Source organism: Octopus sinensis, linkage group LG25 (assembly GCF_006345805.1).
Source record: "Octopus sinensis linkage group LG25, ASM634580v1, whole genome shotgun sequence".
NCBI lineage: Eukaryota > Metazoa > Mollusca > Cephalopoda > Octopoda > Octopodidae > Octopus > Octopus sinensis.
The window spans coordinates 12,508,356-12,536,008 of record NC_043021.1 but is presented as its reverse complement, the minus strand read 5'-3'; the positions used below and the strand labels follow the sequence as shown (position 1 = coordinate 12,536,008).

Below are 27,653 nucleotides of genomic sequence, written 5' to 3'. Positions count from 1 at the left end.
TTGCCCTGGTGGCAATTAAAAGAAATCATTATTATTATTATTATTATTATCAAAGACTTTGCCTTTCATCCTTTCGGGGTCAATAAATTAAGTTCTAGTGAAACATTGAGGTCAGTGTAATTGACTCATCCCTCAAAATGGCTGCCCTTGTGACAAAGTTTTAAACCATCATCATCAATATTATTATTATAAAGGCAGCAAGCTGGCAGAATCATTAGCACGCTGAACAAAATGCTTAGCAGTATTTCACCCGTTGCTACGTTCTGAGTTCAAATTCCGCCGAGGTCGACTTTGCCTTTCATCCTTTCGGAGTACAATAAGTACCAGTTAGGCACAAGGGTTGATGTAATCGATAATCCCCCTCCCCCAAAACTGCTGGCCTTGTGCCAAAATTTGAACATAATTTATTGTTTGTAAAGAATAAAATGCTTTGAATGACACAACAATGCACTATAATACAGACAATGGACTATAAGAACTGTTTTAATTTAATCATCCCTAGTCTGATATAATATTTCAGAATAAAAATTCCATCTTCAGAATATCCCCAGGAATTTATGGAGTTGCTGCTATAATTGGTCTTCCAATGGCTTTTCTGTTATTCGAGCAAGGTCGTTGCCAGTGCCACTGGACTGGCTCCTGTGCAGGTGGCACATAAAAAGCACCATTTGAGCGTGGCCACTGCCAGTACCACCTGACTGGCCCTCGTGCCAGTGGCACGTAAGAGTGGTTGGAATTAGGAAGGGCATTCAGCTGTAGAAACTCTGCCAGATCAGATTGGAGTCTGGTGCAGCCATCTGGTTCGCCAGACGTCAGTCAAATCTTCCAACCCATGCTAGCATGGAAAGTGGACATTAAACGATGATGATGATGATATTATATTTATATAGAAGATGCTCATGCAATACAATAAAAGAAATATTCAGATGAAATGATGTATATGACAAGTACAGAAAGTTTTCATCAGAAATTCAATATTTGGACTAATTTTTATACATCAATACGTATTCCTGTTGTTGTGGTGTGTTTTCTTCTTCTATTGTGCCAGGCTGAATATGTAGCTGTGAAAACAGTTATGTTTAGAGAGTGAAAACCACTAAAGGCCAGAATCACTCAGAAGTTTTCACACTCAAATGAACTGTATTTGTAGGCTTTGTTCAAAGAAGGTTCTAGTCATGCTATTAGACTATCACATGAACAAAAGCCATTGGTTAGACTGAAATTGGGTTTGTGCACATGATCAACTTGTGGTGTCTATGTAGCAAAAAGTGGGGTCAAATCCAACTGTTACAATCCAAAGTCAAATATGATGTGTTCTATAATGGTTGTCTTGGTTTGTTGGCTACTTGTAAGTGATGAACAATGCTCACTAACAATTAACAAAAGCTTTATTTACCACACAGAGTATTTTCCCTGTTGGTCTTTGAATGAAGAATACAAACAACAATCTATACACCCTGGGAGAGACAAATTAGCTGGAACTTCTGGCTCTGTGACTGTGCTGTCACAACTGGAGAAATATCATGCCAAATTTATGACCAATTCCTTTATGCCTGGCTGACTCGTTAGCTTTGTTCGCCAAAATTCATGGCAGCATTTCATCTGTCTCTACATTCTGAGTTCAAATTCTGCCACAGTCAACTTTGCCTTTGATGGAGTATGTTTTTTGTTTATCCTACCTATAATGAAACAGTAAACTATACATACATACATACATGATGGCCATCCACTCGTGACTGAGGAAGACCATTGTTGATCTTTGGGAATATTGTGTTCTCTAGGACTAACTTATATTTTGCATTTGCAGTTCCCTTGGTGGCTAATGAGCCCTGCTCTTGACAAGCATACACGACTGCAAACATTGCAAACTAAGCTTTCCCCATTCACTACACCAGCAGTGTGCTTTCGAGCAGTTTGCTTAAATTCATCATGCAGAATATGTGCTCTCTCAAAAGTGTCGACCCCCTCCTTAACCTGCTTCCTCCATCTGTGGCGATGACAGGCCTTGCTCTCCCAGTCAGTCTCCTGCATATCACAGGCTTTTAATGAGGAACTTGACACAGTCCTTAAATTGCAGCCTTAGATTCTGCCGGGGTCTCTCTCTATTCACAAGTTCCCCTATAGCATCTACTTAGGGATCCTGCTATCCTTCATTCTAATAAGGTCTTCAGTCCAACATACATACATACATACATACATATATATGTATATTATCTAAAAGTTTGATTTGGTTTCCATGCTACTCCAAGTTTCACAGGTCCCTAATGGAGCCCATCTCTGCCAGACTTCTGGAATAGCCAAATGAATATATATATATAGATATATAGTTATATATATGTATGTGTATATATATATATATATATATATATATATATATATATATATATATATATATATATATATATATATATATATATATATATTAGTTATCGCCATACTAATATGGCATTCTTATAAAAATAAGAATAAAGCTGACCGCTTATTAGCTCCATGAGGCCATCGCCTTAAGTTAGCTATTTGATACACAAACTGTATCCATATAACCTTTGAACAAGGGAGGTCAGTCGCTCCACACTACTTGGCCGGCAGCTACAGACGCGTTTCGGGGTATTGCCCCTTTTCAATGCAGCGTAGCCAAACCAGTAGGTGTCGCTTCCGACAATCTCTGTTCAAAGGTTTTATTTACCTAGCTTCGGTGGAATACATCCACTTGTTTTCAATAATAGAAATATTAAAATTACTAAGTCTCTCTAAAAGAGAACAACGGCAGCGTTCCCGGAAAATATTAGTTATCGCCATACTAATATGGCATTCTTATAAAAATAAGAATAAAGCTGATCGCTTATTAGCTCCATGAGGCCATATTTTCCGGGAACGCTTATATATATATAAGAGTGTGCCTCTGTTTTGGATTTATGTTTTACCAAAGATATATATATAACATAACATATATATATATAGATGGATAGATACATGCATGCATGCATACATATATGCATACATACATACATATATACACACACCCATACATGCATACATACATACATACATACATACATACATACATACATACAGGCTTAGCCAAAAGTTACCCAACAGTAAATTAAAATTCCATAAATACTTAATATTCAATTTTATTTATTCATTCCAATTATATATATATATATATAGGGAAAATTCACAAAAAAAAAAAAAAAAAAAGACAAAGACAGGTGGTGTAGACAACAAACAGATGTATTAGTATAACACTCGGGAAGTGAAAAAGTCTGTAACATTTCGAGCTTACGCTCTTCCACAGAAAGGAACAAGGAGAGAAAATAAAGAATGTGTAGTGGCTGGTGATCTATCATGGCAAAATGATATATATGTATGTATGTATGTATCCTTTTTATCTTTTTATATGTTTCAGTTATTTGGCTGCGACCATGCTGGAGCACTGAAACAAATTGACCCCGGGACTTATTCTTTGTAAGCCTAGTACTAATTCTATCGGATCTCTTTTGCCGAACCGATAGGCTTCTTTCAGTTTCCGTCTACCAAATCCACTCAAAAGGCTTTGGTCAGCCCGAGGCTATAGTAGAGGACATATGCCCAAGGTGCCACAGAGTAGGACTGAACTCAGAACCATGTGGTTGGTAAGCAAGCTACTTACCACACAGCCACTCCTGCGCCTATATATATACATACATACATACATACATACATATATATATAGATGAAAGATGGTAATTTTAATAAATTTAGTTCTCATCAGTTTCACACATTTAGAGATACATTTACTCTCTCTTTCTCCCAATCTATCAGTTTATTTATCTTCCTCTCTCTCTCTCTCTGTCTATATATATATATATAAAGTGTACATTTAAACGCATTTCTCCCCTCTCTCTCTATGCACGCCCCTCCCTCTCAGTCAGTAAATTAATATCAAGATACGAAATAAATAAACCAACCTGGTGATATAAATTTAACAATTAATTCATCAGCAGAATTATTTAGCTCACCATCATGTCCGTAGATCAACAAATTCTAAACAGAAATTTAAAATAAATAAAAAAAAACATTTGCAACTTTACTCTAAAACAATTTGGGCGTTATCACCAGAAATTGTCACTGTTACTAAGATCTGTTTCTCGAATTCCTTGAATTCTTCAGTATTATTAAATTGTTAGGAGCGAAGAAGCAGGGATTCAAGAAAAATTTTATACTATGGCGGAGGTGTGGCTGTGTGGTAAGTAATTTGCTTCCCAACCACATGGTTCCGGGTTCAGGGGCTGCACCAGGCTCTGTTAAACAAAATATTTTGAGGATCACACGAGGAGATTGTGAGTACATCATGTAGGTTTGAGTGAAAAGTGAATGGAGCTATGCTGTTCAGATGAGTACAAGCCATTACAGGAGCTATAGAAGAGATAGAAAGAGGAAACAGCATATCTGTGGGCCTTGGTGTTGTAAAGTGTATGGGTCATCTGTGAAGCAAGGTAGCAAATTGGCAGAATCATCAGAGCGAGTACCCTAAGGTATTCTATCTGACATGTTGGGTTCAAACGCTACTTAAGTCAACTTTGCTTTCATTTTTATTGGGGGTTAATAAACAAAGTACCAGGAGTGGAGACTTTAAATGAAGTACGAGAGTGTGGTCAATTTATTTTTTCTCTCTGTGAATGAAATCAGCTGTGGCCAAACCTAGAGAAAGATGGATGCCACCAAGCTTAGATGCCCAAGACATGCTGTACATCACAATGACATCTTTATGACTCCTTCAGAAGTTAAGAATTCAAAGAAGGAAGGATGGAAGTCTGTGTTGTGTATGGCAACATTGGATTGATGTAAGTCACAGGTTCTCTCAACTGCTAGGGTGTGACATTTTTTCACACAGCTGTCCTCATCCATTCGCAACATGTGACCATACCAGCGCAGTCGTCTCTCTTGCACATCACATCTGATACTTCTTATGTCCAACTTTTCTCTCAGGGCGCTTACTGTTGTGTATGCACACTGACATTACACATCCAGTGGAGCATACTGGTTCCATTCCTTGCAAGCTTACACATGTCCCCAGCAGTCGCAGCCCATGTTTCACTGCCATGTAGCATGGCTGTTCGTACACATGCATCATACAGTTTATCTTTTACTCTAAGTGAGAGGCCCTTTGTCACCAGCAGAGGTAGGAGCTCTCTGAACTTTGCTCAGGTTATTCTTATTCTAGCAGCTACACTTTCTAAACATCCACCCCAGCTACTGACTTGGTCACCTAGGTAACGGAAGCTATCAACTACTTGTAGTTTTTCTCCCTGGAATGTGACGGAAGTTGTTCTCTGCGCATTTTCAGTGTTTATTGCTCCTGAGCATCTGCATACAAAAACTATCTTCCCAGTTAGCCTTCCTTTGACATTACTGCACCTCTTATGTGTCCATAGCTTACACTGGGTACATCTTATAGAGTTTCTACCAACGCCTTTTCTACAGATCGAGCAGGGCCATCTACCTGAAGGGATTTGTGGTTTGTCTGCCTTCTTACTTATTAAGACTTTGGTTTTAGCTAGGTTGACTCTAAGGCCCTTCAATTCTAATCCTTGTACCTGTAGTAGAAAGGATTATTATTATTAAGGCAATGAACTGGTAGAATCATTATCATGCCAGACAAAATGTTTAACGACATTTTGCCTGTCTTTATGTTCTGAGTTCAAGTGCTGCTGAGGTTGACTTTGCCTTTCATCCTACCAGTTGAGCACTGGGCTTGATCTAATCGATTGAGCCCCATCCCTGAAATTGCTGCCCTTGTGCCAAAGTTTGAAACCAATATGTTAGAGGTGGCAGTACCAAGCTTTGTTTGGTTCCATTAGTAACTAAAATAAATACAGTCACGTGAATTTACTATATTAGGAAATTGCTATAAAAAAAACAAAAACATTGCTGACAATCTTCAGAATGTCTGGGAATGGTGATTCACTGAGAATTATGGCATTCAAGGAATTCAAACATAATAGAATCTTCTGTAAAAGGATCTAAAATCATAAAAAATTCATCTTGTTCAATGAATCAAGTTGCCAACCTGATAACATCCATCTCTGTGCTTAAACACAACCCAACATACACATACATATGCATGCATGCATGCACCTACGCACCCCACCCCCCCATGCACATGAGTCCATATATATATATATAGACAGACAGATAGATAGATAGATAGATATAGACACATATATGTACAGATATATACATTCTTAATATAAATCATCATCATCATCGTTTAACGTCCATTCTCCATACTAGCATGGGTTGGACGGTTCAACCAGGATCTGGGAAGCCAGAAGGCTGCACCAGGCTCCATTCTGATCTGGCAGTGTTTCTACAGCTGATGCCCTTCCTAACGCCAACCACTCCATGAGTGTAGTGGGTGCTTTTTACATGCCACTGGCACAGATGCCAGGTGAAGCTGGGAACGGCCACAATCAGATTGGTGCTTTTTACGTGCTACCGGCACAGGGATCACAACTACAATTTCCATTGACTTTTGATATATATATATGACTTCATAGTTTATAACTCGCTAAGAAGGTTTAGAAACCACCTGAAGAATGTCTAAGATGTGCTGACACGAAACGATCGTAGTGGTTATTCATTTGTTAAATTTTAATTTATATAAATTATTTTATATTTTATGTATTGGCTTAAGTCTTTCTTTGTTTGATTTGCATAATAGTGGTTTTGTCTCTAATTTAATATAATATTATTATATATATATATAAATGAAAAGAATGGAGTTGAACGAAGATTTTAACAAAATTCCTTTACTTTCGATATATGTTTCGAAGACTGCATACTCTTAATTCTGAAGGAATGAAGGTTGCATTATGCCGTATTTATTACTGTGGAAATCATGTAGGCAGTTATTAAGAAGCTTTTGTCCGTCTTGAGGCTGATAGAGGTTCCTTGTATTTCCTGATGAGAAGATGGCATAATGCAACCTTCATTCCTTCAGAATTAAGAGTATGCAGTCTTCGAAACATATGTCGAAAGTAAAGGAATTTTGTTAAAATCTTCGTTCAACTCCATTCTTTTCATTTATTCATATAAAAAAACACACAAATTTCCACACACAAACACGGGGTTCTGCCCTTGGCATGTGGCTTCAACCGTGTTTTACTGACGTGAATTTGCTACTCAGGTATCGATTAACCGAATTATCCATACTAGGATAATTCATTCACCTACTTAAATATATATATATATATATATATCGATAGATATAAACATGTATATGTACAGATATATACATTCTTTCATATGTGTGTATATATATATATATTTCCACATTTGTTAACACAAACGTTCACCATATATATATTATATATATATATATTATATATATATATACACACACATATATATATAATATATATATATATATACACACATATATATATATATATATATATATATTATATATATATATATAATATATATATATATATATTATATATATATATATATATATAGATATATATATATAATATATATATATATAATATATATATACATATACATATATATATATATATATACATATACATACATACACATTTGGATTTTCGAACGTGTGTCAGAATAGTTAACGCACTTTTATTTATTCGTTCCAAGTCAACGATTCCTCATACCGTTACTTTAAGTTTCCGGATCAATGCGTCCATTCAAGTGATAAAACATATATTTCTTTAATTGATAGTAAAAAAAAAAAATAAACAAACACTCCAAGGCCCCATGTGGTTATCTCCCTTGTTTTATCCTGGGCGTTATGTCTCCTAGCAACTACCATAACGCAACGAATTCCGACTGGGAACGTTCTTTATTAGATAGAAAGGTTAAAAAAATATATGTAAAGCTCGACAGATAAAATGAAAAAAAAAAACATTCCTGATTTCTAAAAAAAATTATTTCAAATTTCGGGAAATCTTTTGTATTGTAATATATTTTTTTTTTTTATGTATAGTCGTAAATATATTTCACCTGACTCTGAGCCACCACTGATAGCTCGGATGTGATCTTGTGTCGTCAAAGAATTTTTTTTCAGATTTCTCAATGTTCTACAAAAACTGTAAGTTTTATTATTAAAAAGTATCATTAGCATTATTATTGAATGCCTAATTTTTCCGCTCGAACAAAAATAACGACATCTTATTTCGATCTATATGCGTTGTTAGTTGTAATTTCCAACTAATTCATACGATTCCATTTTTAAAACCGAATTTTATTTATTTATTTCTGTATTTATTTATTTATTTATTTATTCATCCATCCATCCATTCATTCATTCATATATTTATTGGTATTTATCGTAATCCAAGCCCTGCGTACTTGATTATCCCCGTACGATGACAGTAAGAAAACCTTGCATCGCAATCTAAAGTCAAACACTTATTATTCAAGAACAATTTCAGTGACACTAATTATCATCATCATTAATTATCTTCTTTCTTTCGTCGTTCTCCTTGCAATCCCAGATTTCGTCCTTGCTTAGTGCAACTTGTTATTAGAATAGATACGCGGTATTCCAGGTATGTACAAAATGGTCCAAGCTTGGTTTTTGCTTCGTCATGGCATCAGACTAACTCCTGCCACCCTCTCTCTCGTACATACATACACAGTCACAGTTTCCTTAATAACAATAACAAGCAGTTTTGGTTTCACTAATGTTGCTGGAATCGTTCAGGAAGTCCATTGTGTTATTTATTTTATTTCATTTTGCCTTTCTTTTGTTCGTATCGCATTTATTTAATTACACCAGACCTTAAAAGGAGAATATAGATGTCAAACACTATTTAAGTTATTCTTGCTTCGATTAATTCACCATCGCAATATTACATATAAAAAAAAGGTGTATATCTTTTTCCTTGATCAACGATATATATACACACACACACACACATATATATATATATATATACATACATACACACACATTTGTATATTATGTATGTATATATGTTTGTACGTATGTGGTTATGTATGTATATACGTACATTTATGCCTATCATGTGTATTTATGTATGTACGAGTGTGTATAAGCAATCACATGAGTATATATATATATAAACAACATTTAAATGAAACGATTTCGTGATTTGTGTGTGGGTATGTTTAATATTTGGTCAACACGCTCGACATATTTCTGTTTTGACACACACATTCATTCATTCATACAAACACAGACGCCAAGACTTACAGACATAAGAGTGTTGGCAGTTGTTGTTTAGCCCTGGGCTGGCCCCAGATTGTGTTGACCATATGATCGAGGCCGTTCCAGCCTTGATCATCCCGTCTTTCTGTATACACATATATATTTTTAGTAGTATGGCCTTGCCTGCTTGAAAGTGTTAGGATACGATTTGAGAAGGTAAGGTTGTGAAAATGAACTTCATTTAGACGGCACAGAATAGTGTGTGTCTTTTCGAAAACGATGAATTTACGAACGAAGAATGAAAAAAAAAATTGATATAACGATAATAATAATAAGAAGAACAATACATTATTGATTTTAAAGTAATCTTTATTGTAAAAGTGCTGATAAATATTGCTGTCTTTCCTTTTTCTCTCTCTGTTTTGCGTGGTTTGTTTGTGAAGGAGACACCAGAAGAGAAGCTTGGATAAGAATGGTTTCTCTCCCCAAAATTTTGAATACTTAATTTTCAAATTTTTTTTTTCTTTTGTAATTTTCACGCAAGTAATGGCATTTCGCTGCATTTTTTCTAAAGTGAAGCATAATCCACTGTCTTTTTTTTCTTCTTCTTTTTCTTACTAGAATAACTAGAAACAATTTAGTTGTATTTCACGACGCTATGGAATAAGCTACACAAATTCGAAATTTTGCAATGTGTTTCTTATCCAAGACATTCCTCCAGGTAAGTGACATACATAAATGTAGATTATTTTCGTTGTTATTTTCTTTCTTTCTTTCTTTGTCTGAATTCTTCCTTTATTTATTAATCTCGGGTATCTTTGAATAATAAAATGTAGGAGAGTTGGATAATCGGTGGGAAACATCGAATCATTTCCATCTTTTGGACTTAATATGAGTCTGGCCTCTAAACTAAACATGTCAACGAGATAATCTTCTTCGTTTGTACCTCGTAGAAGGAACGGCCCGACACAGTAGTTAAATCTCCCTCAACCCATGTACTACACACTTCTCTCCCCGCTCTCTCTGTTAAATGACAGGCTAGATAATGTTATCCTGCCTATTCAAAAAGTCGAGATGGTCACATTTGGAATACTTCTGTTAATAGATCTGCTCAGTCGGGTGTTATCTGGGTCTAAACAAGTGACAACTGGAGGGTCTTCTAGAAATAGCAGCTAAATCATCCTAAAGATGGAAAGAGATATTAACTCATATATACTCTTATATAAAATGTATACCATGTCTGAATAAATGATGACAGAATGGTCATGGATGGAACGTCTATGATCATACATCTATTTGATTGGCATTATCTTAGATGACTTTAATTTTCATCTTATTAAGTTTGGATAGGCACAGGCGCGGCTGTGTGGTTAAGAAATTTGCTTCCCAACCACAAGGTTTCAGGTTCACTTCCACTGTATGGTACCTTTGGCAAGTGTCCCCTACTATAGTGCCAACTTGACCAAAACCTTGTGAGTGGATTTGGTAAACAGAAACGGAAAGAGACCTGTTGTGTATGTGTATCATCATCATCATCATCATCATCATCTTTTAATGTCCACTTTCCATGCTTACATGGGTGTGTGTGTATATATATCTTATATAGTGGTGTTTTCAAACTTCTTTTTTATAAATATATACCCACTCGTATACGACCTACACTTATTATAAATATATATATATATATATATATTTCATCTTATCATTTTATCTAGTTTCAGCTCACGAGCTGTGGCCATGTATATATATATATATATATATATATACACACACATACTAGCTGAGTATCATGTTGTTGGTGGGTAATTTTCACAATAGAATTGCCTTATGGGCTTTTGGAATAGTACACCCACATAAGTTGGATGTCGAAGAAAAGCTAAAATTTTAGGATGTCTGGTGGGGATGGAGATGAATGAAAAAAACTAAAAAAATTTCATTATTGTTTTTAAATTTACGTTTCATTTTCTGTTTGAAAATAAAGGAAGTAGAGAGATTATAATGGTAATCTCTGATTTACAAAATTCTTCTTTTTAACCTTGAAGACTTCTCCCATTGTTTTTAAGTGAATAGTGCAAAGAAAAAAAAAATTAATAAACACTAGTCAAAATTGGTACTGACTTGGAGAGGATGTTTGAAATAACTCATAAATTTTCAAAAATGTCTTTCATAAAAAGTTTCCTCCCATCATTTGCAAGAGTGTTGTGAAAAGCAAATTTGAAAAATCTCCATCAAAATGGAGAAAAGCTGACACACATATATATATATATATAAAATGAGATAGGGGTTGTAAATTCAACCCTCCATGGGATAACATATGTCCAATATACTGCTAGAGAAGTACCCAACAAAGCTAATACATAAATGTTAAAAATTGCGATGCAATTAATTCATCTACTGTATTATGTGGGCAAAGGTAAAATTATTTTTACCATAAATTAATAATACAAAATGAGAAAATGGAGAAATATATCTAAATCAATCATCAACCATCAGATAATACCCAATCAATACTTTATTAAACCATTACACAATAGCAATGATATTATACATTAATATAGTACAAATATAACAAGACATATTAATGTATAATATCATTGCTATTGTGTAATGGTTTAATAAAGTATTGATTGGGTATTATCTGATGGTTGATGATTGATTTAGATATATTTCTCCATTTTCTCATTTTGTATATATATATAGACACATAGTGCAATGGGTAAATTATTGCTATTTTATATCTTTAATTTCAAGCATGTGCATTGTTTGCTTTTGATTTTGCCAACTACACAGTATAGTAGGGTCAATTGGGCACCGTCTGAGAGAAAAATAGCACCATGGCGCAATTCACTCTGCCAGAAATTTGGAAATGACATGCTGTACTGCTTGACATTCGTACCAGGAGCACGAATACGAACATTTCACAGTGTTTGGGTGTCAATCAGAGAACAGAGTGATAAAAATCAAACATCCAGTCCACATCATGGTGTTTGGAGTGATCATCAGTGATGGCAACATTATGCCTCCATTCATCTTTCCTCACGGCCTCAAACTCAACATGGAGGCCTACATCAAGTGCCTAGAGGAGGTAGTGTTGCCCTGGGTCAAGAAGGTGGCTGCTAAAAGACCCTATGTATGGCAACAGGACTCTGCACCATGCTACACAAGCGGAGAACCCAGTAATGGCTGTCAGACAATTTCTGCAAGCACATCACCCCTAAAATCTGATCACTACCTGACTGCAAGCCCTTTGATTATTATGTGTGGGGCGCAGTTGAGCGAGAGACCAACAGAACTCCTTGTAACACCCAAGATGGACTGAAGGCAAAGATTATGGCAGCATTCACCAACTTAAACAAGGAGACTGTCCAGAAGAGTTGCAGGAGATTCTGAAGTTGTCTGGAGGCCATGGTTGAAGCCAATGGTGATTTTATTGAATAAATTTACTCTTTAGTATTTCAAGATTTTTTTATATAATTTTGGTAAATTTATCTGTTAAAATGAGATGTGAGTGTTATTTTCATTTTTGCATAATTTAGATGATAGTTTATTCACCACACCCTGTATATAACTGATGTAATATATATATATATATATATAGTTTATTCACCACGCCCTGTATATAACTGATGTAATATATATATATATATATATATATATATATATGTTAATGGAACCAAATCGACTGGCACCCATGCCAACCTTCCTTCATTGGGCACTAAACTCTGCTTGTGAAGACCAGTTGGAGCAAATGAAATCGAAATTGAACCAAATTCGATGACTGGCACCTGTGCCAGTGGAGCGCTAAAAGCTCCATCTGAGTGGGATCACTGCCAGAGCAGCTGTCTGGCTTCCATGCAGGTGGAACGTAAATAGCACTATTTGAGCTTGATCATTACCAGCATCGCCTTATTGGTACTTGTGCCGGTGGAACATGAACAAAACATTTGAGCGAGGTCGTTGCCAGTACTGCTGGACTGACTCCTGTGCAGGTGGCATGTAAAAAACACCATCTGAGCATGGCTGTTGCCAGTACCACCAGACTGGCACGTAAAAGCACCCACTACACTCTCAGAGTGGTTGGTGCTAGGAAGGGCATCCAGCTGTAGAAACTCTGCCAGATCAGATTGGGGCCTGGTGCAGCCATCTGGTTCGCCAGTCCTCAGTCAAATTGTCCAACCCATGCTAGCATGGAAAGCAGACGTTAAATGATGATGATGATATATATATACACCCATACAATATATATATATACACACAATATCTATATAATATATAATATACAATATATATTTATAATAATATACTATACGAGGTAGTATCAAAAAGTTCCTGGACTAGTTCTGAAGCATGCCAACAGATGGCAGCACATGGTTGCATGCACAGTGAGAGCTAGCAGTGACCTTCATGAGGCAGTGTGCTGAGTGATATCACTGTGTTTATTTCGTAAGTTGTGAAATTTGTGTTTTTGTGATCACGTGTATGCTGTAGTCTGCGATTTTGTCATGGACAAGAACAATGAGCCAATGTGAAATTTTGTGTTAAACTTGGGAAGTCTGCTACAGAGATATTGAGCGTGCTTCAGCAAGCTTACGACAATGAGGCAATGGGTCATATGTAATGCTTTGAGTGGCATGGACACTTCAAAAGCAGAAGAACATCCTTGGATGACAATGAAGGCCTGCCATGAGTGTCACCCCACAAAATATGGAGAAAATTGATCAGTTTGTATGTGAGAATTGTTGGAGGACAAGTATTTGAGGGAAGTCATTTGGCAAAAGCGACCGGATACCCCCTTGTATAGTTCAAATTTACGTAAAACAAAAGATGAAGACAGGTGAGGGAACAACAAGCATTTGTTTTAGTTTGACGCTTGTGAAGAATGGAAAAGTCTTTGACGTTTCTAGCCTATGCTCTTTGACAGAAAGGGTTGAGAGTAAAAAAAAAAATGGAGAGAGAACGAAAAATCAGAGACAGAAAAAAAACGTGTTGATATGTTAAACGACGATGATGATGATATGTGTGTGTGTGTGTACATAAAATGCCCAACTTACAACATACCATTATGCAAAACATTTGTAGATTTTGAAAAAGCTTTTGATTCCATGAAAATTAGTGATGTATTAAGAGGAGGAAAAGGGAATCGGAGGAGACTATTTGAAGGGAATGTGTACATCGACTGTAGAACTGCAGCATCTATGAACAACAAAGTAGTTGACATCGAAACTGGTGAAGGAGTCAGACAAGGAGACATGATATCACTGAAATAATTCCTGTCTGTATTAGAAAAGGTTGTTAAAAACTTCTATTGGTCAGACAAAGGAATAAATATAAATGGATGCATGCTAAATCATCTCTAATTCACTGATGATATTGTACTCGTTTCCAGTGGAGGCACATGGCCTAGTGGTTAGAGCTGCGGACTCGCAGTCGAGGGATCACAGGTTCGAATCTCAAACTGGGTGATGTGTGTGTTTATGAGCGAAACACCTAAGCTCCACGTAGCTCCGGCAGAAGGTAATGGCGAACTTCTGCTGACTCTTTCGCCACAACTTTCTCTCACTCTTTCCTCCTGCATCTTGCAGCTCACCTGCGACGGACCGGCATCCTGTTCAGGTGGGGAACCTATATGCCAAGGAAACCGGGAAACTGACCCATATGAGCCTGGCATGGCTCGAGAAGGAACAAAACAAAACTCGTTTCCAGGAGCATCATTGAAGAATCAACAGAAATGCTCAGAGAACTAAAAGAAGAAAGCTAAAAATATGGGCTTGGAATTTATATTAGTAAAACAAAGATAATCTCCAAACATCTAATCACAGTGTGTAATGCCTACCATTACATATGCATCAGGAATGTGGACTACCAACAAGAGTATTGAAAATACATTAAGAGCAACACTAAGAACCATGGAAAGGGAAATACTGAAGATTAACAAAATGGATAAGTGGAGAAACAGGATAAGGAGTGGCGACAAGATTAATGGATATTATCTGGAAATAAAAGCTCTTGTGTCAGCTGTGTTTAGAAGGAAGGACAATAGATGGAATACCAAATTGACAGAGTGGACACCACATCTGGACAAAAGAAGGAGGAGCATAGTTATGGGTTGCCCTTTGGCAAGGCATAGCACCTGTTCAACCACACTGCCAGGGATATGGTGAAGTCATGGGACTACAGCATGGCAGAGGAGCTTGACTGAGCCATTGATGCCGAGCAGAGGAATCCCAGAAGATCAGTAGTCAGAATCACCAAGCTCTATCATGAGAGTAACTGCAGTGCATCCATAGGGGTGGAAAACGGACGTTAAATGATGATGATGGTGTAGTGTTGCTAAACAAATTTACAATGTAAACATGGAGAAAATGTTAAGTGTTTGAGGAAATGGCATGCCATGGCATCAGTCACCACTCTCTCAGCACATCGTCTAGCAAAAGGCATTAACCCTCTAGTGTTTAAACCGGCTATATCCGGCCCAAATATTCTACTCATTTTATGCTCAAAGTGATCAGAACCAGCATCTCACACCTACCCTGCAATGTCATTCTAAAAATAAACAATTACATCTTTCAAATCTTGAAGCTACAAGATAATACCAGATTAATTTTTTAAAATGTAAATGAATAAGAATTACTTATGACATATTAATTTGAACACTAAAAGGTTAAAATTATTTTTTATCAGTTGAAACAAGGAAATAGGAAAGTCACTCAAATGATTGCTCTTTCATGTGGATGGTTTGAAAAATTCAAGACATTATCTCATCTCCATAGCATTGAGATAAGAGGGGAAATCAGAAAAATTTACCAACACCCAGGGTGTATTGGAATTTCCTGCACCATTGAAGATAGAGAAGTAGATATACACTATACGGAGGCCTTAAGCATTACATTTGACAGAATAATCTGAATGCTAAAGGGTTAAGCCATTGCTTGTTTATCATTCTGATAGGTTAAGAATAATGACAGGTGTGTGAAATGTAATCTGCCTGTTGTATGGAAATCTAGCAGAAAATCGTGCGATAGACACAGTTTGATTTACCCAAATCATTTGCTGAATGTTTCTATCCCCAAAGTCAAATATTTCTGTGAAAATATCGATTTCAGTCCCAAGGTGGCCGGCTGGCAGAATCGTTAGCATGCCAAGCATACTGCTTAGTGGCATTTTGTTTGTCTTCACGTTTTGGGTTCATATTCTTCTGAAGTCAACTTTGCCCTTCATCCTTTTGGAGTTGATAAATTAAATACCAGTCAAGTGGTGGTGGGGGGGGGGTGTCAATGTAATCGACTTAATCCCCCACCAAAAAAAAAAACAAAAACCTGTTGGCCTTGTGTCAAAATTTGAAACCATTATGTTACACATATACAAGGTGGCAAGCTGGCAGAATTGTTAGTTTGCAAGCTGGTAGAATTGGTATGAAAGGTGGCAAGCTGGCAGAATTGTTAGTTTGCAAGCTGGTAGAATTGGTATGAAAGGTGGCGAGCTGGCAGAATTGTTAGTTTGCAAGCTGGTAGAATTGGTATGAAAGGTGGCGAGCTGGCAGAATCGTTAGCACGCTGGGCAAAATTCTTAGCGGTGTTTCGTCTGCCATTACGTTCTGAGTTCTAATTCTGCAGAGGTCGACTGTGCCTTTCATCCTTTCAGGGTCGATAAATTAAGCACTGGGGTCGATGTAATTGACTTAAACCCTTTGTCTGTCCTTGTTTGTCCCCTCTATGTTTAGCCCTTTGTGGGCAATAAAGAAATAAGAATTGGTAGTGTGCCAGGCAAAATGCTTAGTCGCATTTCGTCCATTTTCACATTCTGAGTTCAAATTCTGCCATGGTCAACTTCGTGTTTCATCCTTTTGGAGTCAATAAAATAAGTACCAGTTACGCACTGGCGTCAATGTAATCAACTTACTCCTTTCCCCCAAACCTGCTGGCTTTGTGCCAATATTTGAAACCAATATTAATTTCAATCCCAAGTCACTGCTGCTTTTGGTCCACTCTGTTGATTATACTTTCTCAAGCAACTTTGGTGGAACACATCTAGCTTTCTGTCAATCTTTGCAGTGTTCTTCCATCTCTTGTTGGCATAGGGAACTGTTGGTAGAACTATGCTCTTATAGAACCAGATGTTTATGTGTAGGCTGACGGTACTGGGGGATCAGATAGCACATGACTGTTCAAAAATGGGCATTTGTTGGCAGCTCATTCATTCATTCATACATACATTCACTCATACAGACATACATACATATATATACACACACATACATGCACATATATATATATATATATATATATATATATATATATATATACAAACACATACAGACATACATATATATATATGTATACAAACACACACACACATATATACATACATACATGATGTAGCTAAGACACTGTATAGTGAGATCCATTGGAGGGATAACCTTGAAGCCAATGAAATAAGGGCCCACAGTATGGTGTAAGCTATAGCCACTCACAATAAGAAGGAGCACTGGTGGAATGTCCCAGTGAAAACAATAAAATGTAAACACAATAGACCCGATATAATGATTTGGGATAGAGAAAAGAAACTGTGTACAGTTGTGGAAGTCAGCTGCCCAGCGGATTTGAAGATAAAGATGAGAGAAAAAGAAAATACCTAAGCTGAACTATTGAGAAATCTGCAGTCACTCTATCCAGGTTACAAGTTCAGGTTTATACCCATAATTATTGGGGAACTAGGGTATGTAACACATTGCCTAAATACCAATCTTGAGAAATTAAGGCCTCTGAAAGCCAGAAAGGAGAAAGCTGATTCAGAGAACCAAGCCATCAGTGGGACTATAAATATCTAATGCTTTCCAAGAAGTTTATCATTTAAGTATATATGAGCATGTCTAGACATGCAACTATATGCATGAGAAGATATATATAAAACAAAACATACAAATTTACACACATGCATATGTGTATGAATGTATGTATAATGGGTTTCCACACAGTTTCTATCTACTCAGAAGACATTGACTGGCAAGGGTTTCTAATAGAAGACACTTGCCCAAGGTGCAATGCAGTGGAACTGAACATGAAGCCATGTCTAGCCATGGGTAAATATTACCTTGGATTGGCAACAGGAAGGGTACATGGGCACCCAGCTGTAGAAAATCTGTCTCAAGAAATTTCTTCTGATCCATGCAAGCAAGGAAAAGTGGACATTAAAACTATGATGGTGGTGGTGGTCATCGTCATCATCATCATTATTATGACTTTGATCATGCTTGAGTTTTTTGGTGGGGGTGAAGTCAACCCCCTAAAATACATGCATGCACCTACCCTCTCACATGTTGCTAAAGTGTTATAGAAATAGTTTTAGTTTCCCTGAAATAAAATCATCATCATCATCAACATTTATGTCTGTTTTCCATGCTGGCATGGGTTGGACAGCTCGACAGGAATTGGCTAGGCCAGGGGCCACACCAGGCTCCATAGTCTATTTTGGCTTAGTTCCTATGGCTGGATGCCCTTCCTAATGCCAACCACTTCACAGAGTGTACTGGATGCATTTTACATAACACCATTACCAGTGCTTTTTATGTGGCACCAGTATGCACACCAATGCTTTTTATGCACCACCTTGGTTTTAGGATCTCAATTCCCTTGTGGTGGGCAGGTCTTCTCAAGTACAACATTGCACCATATATCTTGGTTCTCTGTCAGCGGTTTGAGATCGGTCATCATTCCATATCTTCTCGAGTCTTTCTCTTCCACAACTTTCCTCCACTTTAAGTGATCGGCACTTCTTTACACAACTGTCCTCATCATGACCAAACCGGCGCCGTCTCCTTTCATCCACACTGCATATAATTCCTCTTATTTCCAACTTCTCTCTCCATACACCAATACTTTGTTGCACATGCACCCTGACATTGCACATCCGGTGGAGCATACCAGCTTCGTTCCTCTCCAGCCTTCTCATGTCCTATGTTTCACTACCATGCAGCATCACATTTTGTACACAGGCATCGTACAATCTTCCCTTCATTCAGGGAGAGATTTTTGGTTGCCAACAGAGGTAAAAGCTTTCTGAACTTTCTCCATCCTATTCTTCAATAATTGATATTAAAAACTCTTATTTTGTTTTCCTTTCCTCCTTGTTTTTTTTTTGTTTTGTCTTTACATTTTTCTGTTAAAAATCGATTTCATTCTATTTTTTTCTTTCTTTTAACTCTGCCAGATTTGACAACAATAACAGCTATTCTAATAAATCCAAGATGTCTGAAAGTCCCATACAGCGCCGGAACTTGGAGAGTGAGATGTTGTTCTTACGTCAGCAACATGCTAAGACTTTGAAAGGAATGCATGAAGAAATCAAAGTTCTACAAAAGAGATGTACAGGTGAGCAATTTGGAATTAATCGGGGATATTTTCTTCTTTCAACTCATTTCAATCCCTCCCCCCCCCCATCATTTTTGCTATTTATCTCCCTGACCCAATTCACCTGTCATTGGTGGGAAAAAGTTTTTAAGGGAAAATGCACCCCGCTTCCTTATATTCAAAACCAATGTCTTAAAATTTAAATACTCTTCTTATTGTTATCTTTCTATAAAAATATTAAATAATTTATAAACAAATATATAAAAACAAAATAAAATGTACGACAATCCTCCTCATCATCATCATTGTTTAACGTCTGTTTTCCATGATGGCATGGGTTGGACGGTTCAACTGGGTTCTGGGAAGCCAGGAGGTTGCACCAGGTCCCATTCTGATCTGGCAGTGTTTCTACAGCTGGATGCCCTTCCTAACGCCAACCATTCCGAGAGTGTAGTGGGTGCTTATTACGTTCCACCGGCATGGTCCAGAGGAGCTGGCATCGACCACAATCGGATGGTGCTTTTTACATGCCACCGGTATGGAAGCCAGTCAAGGCAGCACTGGCATCGGTCACATTCGGATGGTGCTTTTCATGTGATTTTGATATTGCCGATGTTGATGTACCTGACTCAGTAGGTTTCCTCAAGCACGGCATGTCGCCCTATGATCCAAGGCACTTTTGAGTGGGCTGGTTATGCAACTTGGTGTAGGTTACAGCTGTGGACTCACTTTATTTGCCGGGTCTTCTCAGTCACAGCATACCTCCAGAGGTCTCGGTCTTTTATCATTATAAAACAAATATATCAAAAAACTAACACGTATAAAATCACAACAATTAAAAATTAAACCAAGAGTAGAAAAGAATATGAAGAACATCAAAGGTGGTGAGCTGGCAGAAATGTTAGCATGCCGGGTGAAATGCTTGGCGGTATTTCATCTGCCACTACATTCTGAGTTCAAATTCCGCCAAGGTCAACTTTGCCTTTTATCCTTTCGGCGTCAATAAATTAAGTACCAGTTGCATACCGGGGTTGATCTAATCAACTGGCCCCCTTCCCAAAAATTTCGGGCCTTGTGCTTAGAGCAGAAAAGAAAGAGACAACTCAGTAATAGTAGTAGTAGTATTAGTAGCAGCAGTTGTGTTGTCACCGCCACACACAAAGTAGGATTATTTTTGGTATTTAGAGTCAGAAGTGAAGAAATATCACCTCTGTGAAACTAATGGATGCAGCATATTGTTGATGGAGCATTCGTAATTTAGTTGAATGGCCGTGTTTTTAGATTCAGTCTGGTGTGGGTAACTGTTCAGTTTAGGGATATTAAAAAAGTGAATAAAAATTAAGGGGGAGATAATTAGTAAAGGGACATACTTGAGTCAACATAAATACTGGACGTCATTTACTTTGGAATTGATCAGAATGGCACGTGGAAGACCAGCGGGACCGTAATTCATCGTTCCTGAAATTGAAACCCTCAACCATGAATCAGTCTTGGAATATCACCCAATTAACCGAATCACGAGACAAGATTCTTCAGTGGTTGGCACAGCATTGGCGAATTATGAATTTATACATGTTGCGGAAATTGTAATTCACCAGGTTACCCTTACTACAGTATTTGTTGTTTAACAGTAAACTGACTTATGTCCCTTTACTAGTTATCTCCCCTCAATTTTTATTTACTTTTTTAATGTCCCTAAACCGAACACTTCACCCTGGTGTGTTTGTATGTAGTAGCAGCAACAACAGTGCCACCACTCTCATGGACAGTGGTCAGTACTCCAGTGTGAGTGCTACTTCAAACTTTGAAGAAGGATATAGCCACACACACATCATCATCATCATTGTTTAACGTCCGTTCTCCATGCTAGCATGGTTTGGACGGTTCGACTGGGGATCTGGGAAGCCAGAAGGCTGCACCAGGCTCCAGTCTTATCTGGAAATGTTTCTACAGCTGGATGCCCTTCCTAACGCCAACCACTCCGTGAGTGTAGTGGGTGCACACACATATATATACATACACACACATATATATGTACACACATATATATATACATGCCGATGGCACGTTAAAAGCACCATTCGAGCATGATCGTTACCTGCGTTGCCTTACTAGCACTTGTGCTGGTGGTATGTGAAAAAACATTTGAGCGAGGTCGTTGCCTGTGCCACTGGATTGGCTCGTGTGCAGGTGGCACATAAAATTCACCATTTGAGCATGGCCGTTGCCAGTACTGCCTGACTGGCCCTCGTGCTGGTGGTGCGTAAGAGCACCCACTACACTCTCAGAGTGGTTGGCGTTAAGAAGGGCATCCAGCTGTAGAAACTCTGCCAGATCAGATTGGGGCCTGGTGCAGCCATCTGGTTCGCCAGTCCTCAGTCAAATCGTCCAATCCATGCTAGCATGGAAAGCGGACGTTAAACGATGATGATGACATAGTCATAGATCATGGCTGAATGGTCAAGAAGGTTGTTTTACAACCCTGTGGTTTCAGGTTCAGTCCTACTGCATGGCACCCAGACCGAGTCTCTTTTACTATAGCCCCAGAGTGACTCATGCCTTGTGAATGAATTTGGTAGATGGAAATTGTGGGGAAACCTAAAACATTTGACATTTATATTACGTTATTATTATTACATTGTTTATCCCTTTTAGTGCAGAAAGTAGTTTCATATACCAATTTATCTTTTGTTGAGGAATATCATGTTCAAAACTATTTTCTGTTGAGAAATGTCAAATTTAATATTATTACTGGAATAACAACGAAATTTTGCATTTAAATTGTTTGCTTTTTGACACTGAGAATCTTTGCAACACCATTGGAAGGAAATATTTGTTTGGGTTTTTTTTTCATATTTTAAGCTAGTCCTTAGGATTTGAAAGTGGATTTTAAAAGAAATAAAATAAACTGTAAAGCTTTTTTTTTTTAGAAAATAACGATTTTTTTTTAAGCTAGTGGTGAGAGTTGCTTCCCTTGTTTAAAAATACTCGCTACAGTTACTCTAAATGCATGTGTGTCCGCAAACTATCACCTGGTTGCCTAAATTAATACACAACGAAGCATTTCAATATCACAAACCAATACATAAGGCAGCGAGCTGGCAGAATTGTTATCGTGCTGCGCAAAATGCTCAACGCCATTTTGTCTCTATGTTCCGAGTCCAAATTCCACTGAAGTTGAATTTTCCCTTCATCCTTTTGGGTGATAAATAAAATAAGTGTCAGTTGAATACTGAGGTCGAAGCAATCGACTTACTCCCTCCCCCGAAATTGCTGGCCTTGTGCCAAATGTTGAAACTAATATCATGAAGCAACAACTGAGGCGGCAAGCTGGCAGAATTGTGAGCACGCTGGGCAAAAAGCTTCAGGGCATTTTTGCCCGTCTTTATGTTCTGGTTCAAATTCTGTTGGGGTTGACTTTGCCTTTCATTGTTTCAGTGCCAATAAAATGAATACCAGTTGACTACTGGGGTCGATGCAATCGACTTACTCCCCCCCCCCCCGATCCCCAAATTGCTGGCCTCCAACACCTTACCCACCAAGCTATTTCCTTTCAGTTTAATTAACTGAAACCGTTACCATGCCAAATTAGTCTGGTGCCTTACCAAAAACAAAACAAACACTATGTTTATTGCCAATATCGTAACATTAGTTTAAGTAATTTGACTGTGGCCCTGCTGGAGCATTGCCTTAAAGGGTTTTAGTCAAAGAAATCGACCCCAGGACTTATTCTTTGTAAGCCCAGTACTTATTCTATCGGTCTCTTTTCCCCGAACTGTTGAATTACGGGGATATAAAAATGCCAGCATCAGTTTTCAAGTGATGGGGGAGGGGACAGAAACAGAAACATGGACACACATTTATATATATATATATTGTTCCTTCTCGAGCCACATTTGGCTCATAAGGGTTGGTTTCCCGGTCTCCTTGGCATATAGGTTCCCTACCTGAACGGGACGCCGGTCTGTCACAGGTGAGCTGCAAGATGCAGGAGGAAAGAGTGAGAGAAAGTTGTGGTGAAAGAGTCAGCAGAACTTCGCCTTTACCTTCTGCCAGAGCCGTGTGGAGCTTAGGTGTTTCGCTCATAAACATACACATCGCCTGGTCTAAGATTCGAATCCACAATCCCTCGACTGCGAGTCCGCTGCTCTAACCACTAGGCCATATAAAAAGCACCATCCATATGTGGTTGATGCCAGCACCACTTTGGCTTCCGTGCTGGGGGCACGTAAAAAGCACCAACCAATCGTGGCCGTTGCCAGCCTCCCTTGGCACCTGTGCCGGTGGCACGTAAAAAGCACCCACTACACTCACGGAGTGGTTGGCGTCAGGAAGGGCATCCAGCTGTAGAAACACTGCCAGATCAGACTGGAGCCTGGTGCAGCCTCCTGGCTTCCCAGACCCCGGTTGAACCCCCCAACCCATGCTAGCATGGAAAACGGACATTAACCCTTTAGTATTTAAACCGGCCATATCCGGCCAAAAGAGCTAATCTGTTTTATGTTCAAACTGACCAGATCCAGGCTCTCACACCTACCCTACAATGTTATTCTACATTAAGTAATTACACCATCAAGATCTTGAAGATATGAGATAATGCATGATTAATTCAAATCAATGGGAATCAATAAGCATTATGTTTGATTGAATAATCTGAACACTAAAGGGTTAAACGATGATGATGGGCTTCTTTCAATTTCTTTCAACCAATTCCTCTCACAAGGCTTTTGTTGACCTGAGGCTATAGTAGAAAACACTAAGGTGCCAGGCAGTGGGACTGAACCTGAAACCATGTAGTGAGGAAGCAAGCTTCTGAGCACACAACCACGTAACAGTTATTAATAATCTGAAATCCAATTTTCTGTTCCATGTTTGTTCCGGAAAGAATTATTTTCCATGTTTACTTAGCAACAACATAAATCTTTCATTTTTTTCTTTTTTCCTGCCCAATAAATAAATAATTTTTCTCCAATTCGTTTTAATATAATAATCATATTCTATTGATGTCGTTGCAGATCTGACTTTCAAGCTAACTATGCAAGGCCTGCAAACTGATGATCCTAGTGGTAAGTAGAATCAGAAAGTGGTTTTAAAAACTGCCTTAGGGATTTCTCTCTCGCTCGCTCTCTCTCTCTCTCTTTATCAGAGATAGATAGATTACTCCTACCAGTTGAGGGGACTCTGTCTTGTCTTGCAAATTATTTAGTGACTCTGCTGGTGCCACAAAAATACTCCCCACTACACTCTGTAAAGGGGTCGTTAGAAAGGTCAGCCAGCCATAGAAGCTATGCCAAAAGGCGGTGAGTTGGCAGAAATGTTAGCATGCTGGGCGAAATGCCTAGCGGTATTTCGTCTGCCGCTACGTTCTGAGGTTGACTGTGCCTTTCATCCTTTCGGAGTCGATTATATAAGTACCAGTTACGCAATGAGGTCGACATAATCGACTTAATCCGTTTGTCTGTCCTTGTTTGTCCCCTCTATGTTTAGCCTCTTGTGGGTAGTAAAGAAATAGGTATTTCGTCTGCCATTACGTTCTGAGTTCAAATTCCGCCGAGGCCGACTTTGCCTTTCATCCTTTCGGGGGTTGATAAATTAAGTACCAGTTACGCACTGGGGTCAATGTAATCGACTTAATCCGTTTGTCTGTCCTTGTTTAGCCCCTTGTGGGCAATAAAGAAATAAGAAACTATGCCAAAACAGATAATAGAGCTTGGTGCAGTCCCGAGGCTTGCTAGCTCTTGTCAAACCATCCAACCCATGCCTGCATGGAAATTGGGCGTTAAATTATTATTATTATTATTATTATTAAGGCAAAGAGCTGGCAGAAATGTTAGCACAGCGGGTGAAATGCTTGGCAGCATTTCGTCTGTCTTTACGTTCTGAGTTCAAATTCTGCTGAGGTCAGCTTTGCCTTTCATCATTTCAGGTTCAATATAATTGACTCAATCCCTGTGTCTGTCCTTGTTTGTCTCCTCTATCTTTAGCCCCTTGTGGGCAATAAAGAAATAAGTACATGATCCAAGGCTTGGAGACCCAAAGAGTGGGCTCTTAAATATCTAAGTACAGCTGACTTCTTCCTAAAGAAGAGAGACAGAGAGAAAGAGAGAGAGAGAAGGACGATGAGGAGATTGTTCCTAGTTTGTTGACCCTTGAATCAACAGTAATAAATGTTACCCATTCTTCCATTAAGAGAGAGAACAGTTGACATTCTTCAATGTTTCAATGTTTTTCTTTTCTTTTCCTTTTTTTTCTTTCACAGAAGTTGAAGCGGCAGAACAGAAAATAAAGAATTTAGAGGAAGAATTAGAAAGTATAAAAACCAATGAAAGTAATATAGCGGAATTGCTGAAGAAAGAACGTAACGAGATAAAGAAATTGGAGATTCAGTTGAAGTACCAAGCTATAAAACACAATCAGGAGCTGATTGCCAAAGACAAAGAACTGAATAACCTCCGTTCAGATCTTGATTCCAAAGCTGACTACATAGCCCACCTTTCCACCGAGCTTCACAAGATGAAGATCCAGCAGAAACTCGAAGAGAATCTCAATCTAAAGTCTAAAGAAAAATCATTCCATTCTGCTCCTGTCCCACCAAAGAATGCTCCAGGCTCTTCTGGTGGCAGGCATTCGAGACGTGGCTACATGCAAAAGAGTCGGTCAGATGATGTGGAAATGAACGACGGTTGGCATTCTCCGCTGTCGTCATCTGGAGGACGGTCCAGCGTCAACTCTCGGAACCATGCTCTGCATCAGAGCAGCCCCCACCATATAGTCACAGTGCAGAATTCCTCTTCTCAAGATCACATGGAGCTGACATCTTCCCAGTATGTTAACCGTGAGCTTTATCAAAAGCACCGTCATCCCGGCAACGGGAACTGCTCCACTAACAACGGCAGTAGTAGTAGTAGTAATAATAATAATAATAATAATCCCTCCAACATGGCTGGGTCTTCATCACTACTTATCAAATCGAAGCCAACATCTCGTTTGCTGCCACCAATTCGACAGAATAACAACCAGATACAAGGTCAGAATTTACAACACGTCTATGTCAAAAATGTGGTCAGACCACACTGCTTTAGAAAACAGTCCTGTGAATGTAACGGTCCTCAACTAGAGACACTAGCAGTGGAGTCGATAGCAAGATTTGACAATAGTTGGAGGGGCAACCACCACCACACTAAAAGCACCGAGTACAAGTAAAATAATAAAAATAATTAAAAAAAAAACGAAAAAAAAGCAAAAGAAAAAAAAAAGCAAAAAACCCCCCAAAAAAACAAAACAAAACAGAATTAGTCTTTGTTAGTAAATTAAAGTAAGAATCGCAGAATTCAAAAAGAAAAAAAAACGTAGAAAGTTGTTTTCGTCGTATTCATCGTATGAAGTTTAAACAACTCACTAATTAACTTGACGAGTTTATTGCTGAAACTTGTTTTACCCCACCCTCCTCCGTGTTTAAATTATTATCTCCTTTTCTTTGCTTTCTCTCTCTCTTTCTTTCTTTCTATCTTTCTCTCTCCCCCCCTCCATCTCACACACACATTATAAAACATTCACTCATGCATACATCCTGAATATAAAAAAAATTTTCATTCTACTTTTAATTTAACACTTTCGCTAAAATTTATGCTCCTCCCCCAATCTCTAAAAATATTGATTATCACTTTCTTTGTTTCTCTCTCATTCTCTCTCTCTCACCCTTTTTCTTTCTCTCATATATATATATATATATATATATATAATATAATTCGAGACAAAACCACTATTTTAAAACCAAACAAGAAAAGACTTAATCAATACATAAAATTTTAATATAAATTAAATAAATTTTATTTAATTTATATTAAAATTTTATGTATTGATTAAGTCTTTTCTGTTTGGTTTTAAAATAGTGGTTTTGTCTCGAATTATATTATATAATATTTTACTATAAAATTGGATTTAACCCTAAATCTGATTTTTCCCTGTAATTTTGGATTCATTCCCTAATATTTATTATTATATATATATATATGCACACACTCTCACTCACACAAACATCCTAAGTACAAAATTTTCGTTCCTATTTAATTTTCTTCTGATTCATTGACCATCACACACACACACACACATATAAAAAATATAGA

General features: G+C 37.8%; 1 protein-coding gene across 4 annotated transcripts; it reads left to right on the top strand.

Moving 5' to 3' along the window:
- Positions 1-7,826: 7,826 nt before the first annotated feature.
- LOC115224306 (probable serine/threonine-protein kinase DDB_G0267686) lies at positions 7,827-26,914 on the top strand. 4 transcript variants are annotated; one of them, XM_029795149.2, is made up of 5 exons: positions 7,827-8,098; positions 9,803-9,902; positions 19,388-19,548; positions 24,543-24,593; positions 25,787-26,914. In XM_029795149.2, exons 3-5 carry the CDS (start codon positions 19,425-19,427, stop codon positions 26,728-26,730), a joined length of 1,119 nt encoding a protein of 372 aa, XP_029651009.1. In that variant the 5' UTR covers positions 7,827-8,098; positions 9,803-9,902; positions 19,388-19,424; the 3' UTR covers positions 26,731-26,914. The 4 variants fall into 4 exon arrangements, with proteins under 4 accessions (XP_029651009.1, XP_036369374.1, XP_036369375.1 ...); XM_036513481.1 differs by lacking the exon at positions 7,827-8,098 and adding an exon at positions 8,430-8,558; XM_036513482.1 differs by lacking the exon at positions 7,827-8,098 and adding an exon at positions 8,664-8,878.
- The last annotated feature ends 739 nt before the right edge of the window (positions 26,915-27,653 follow it).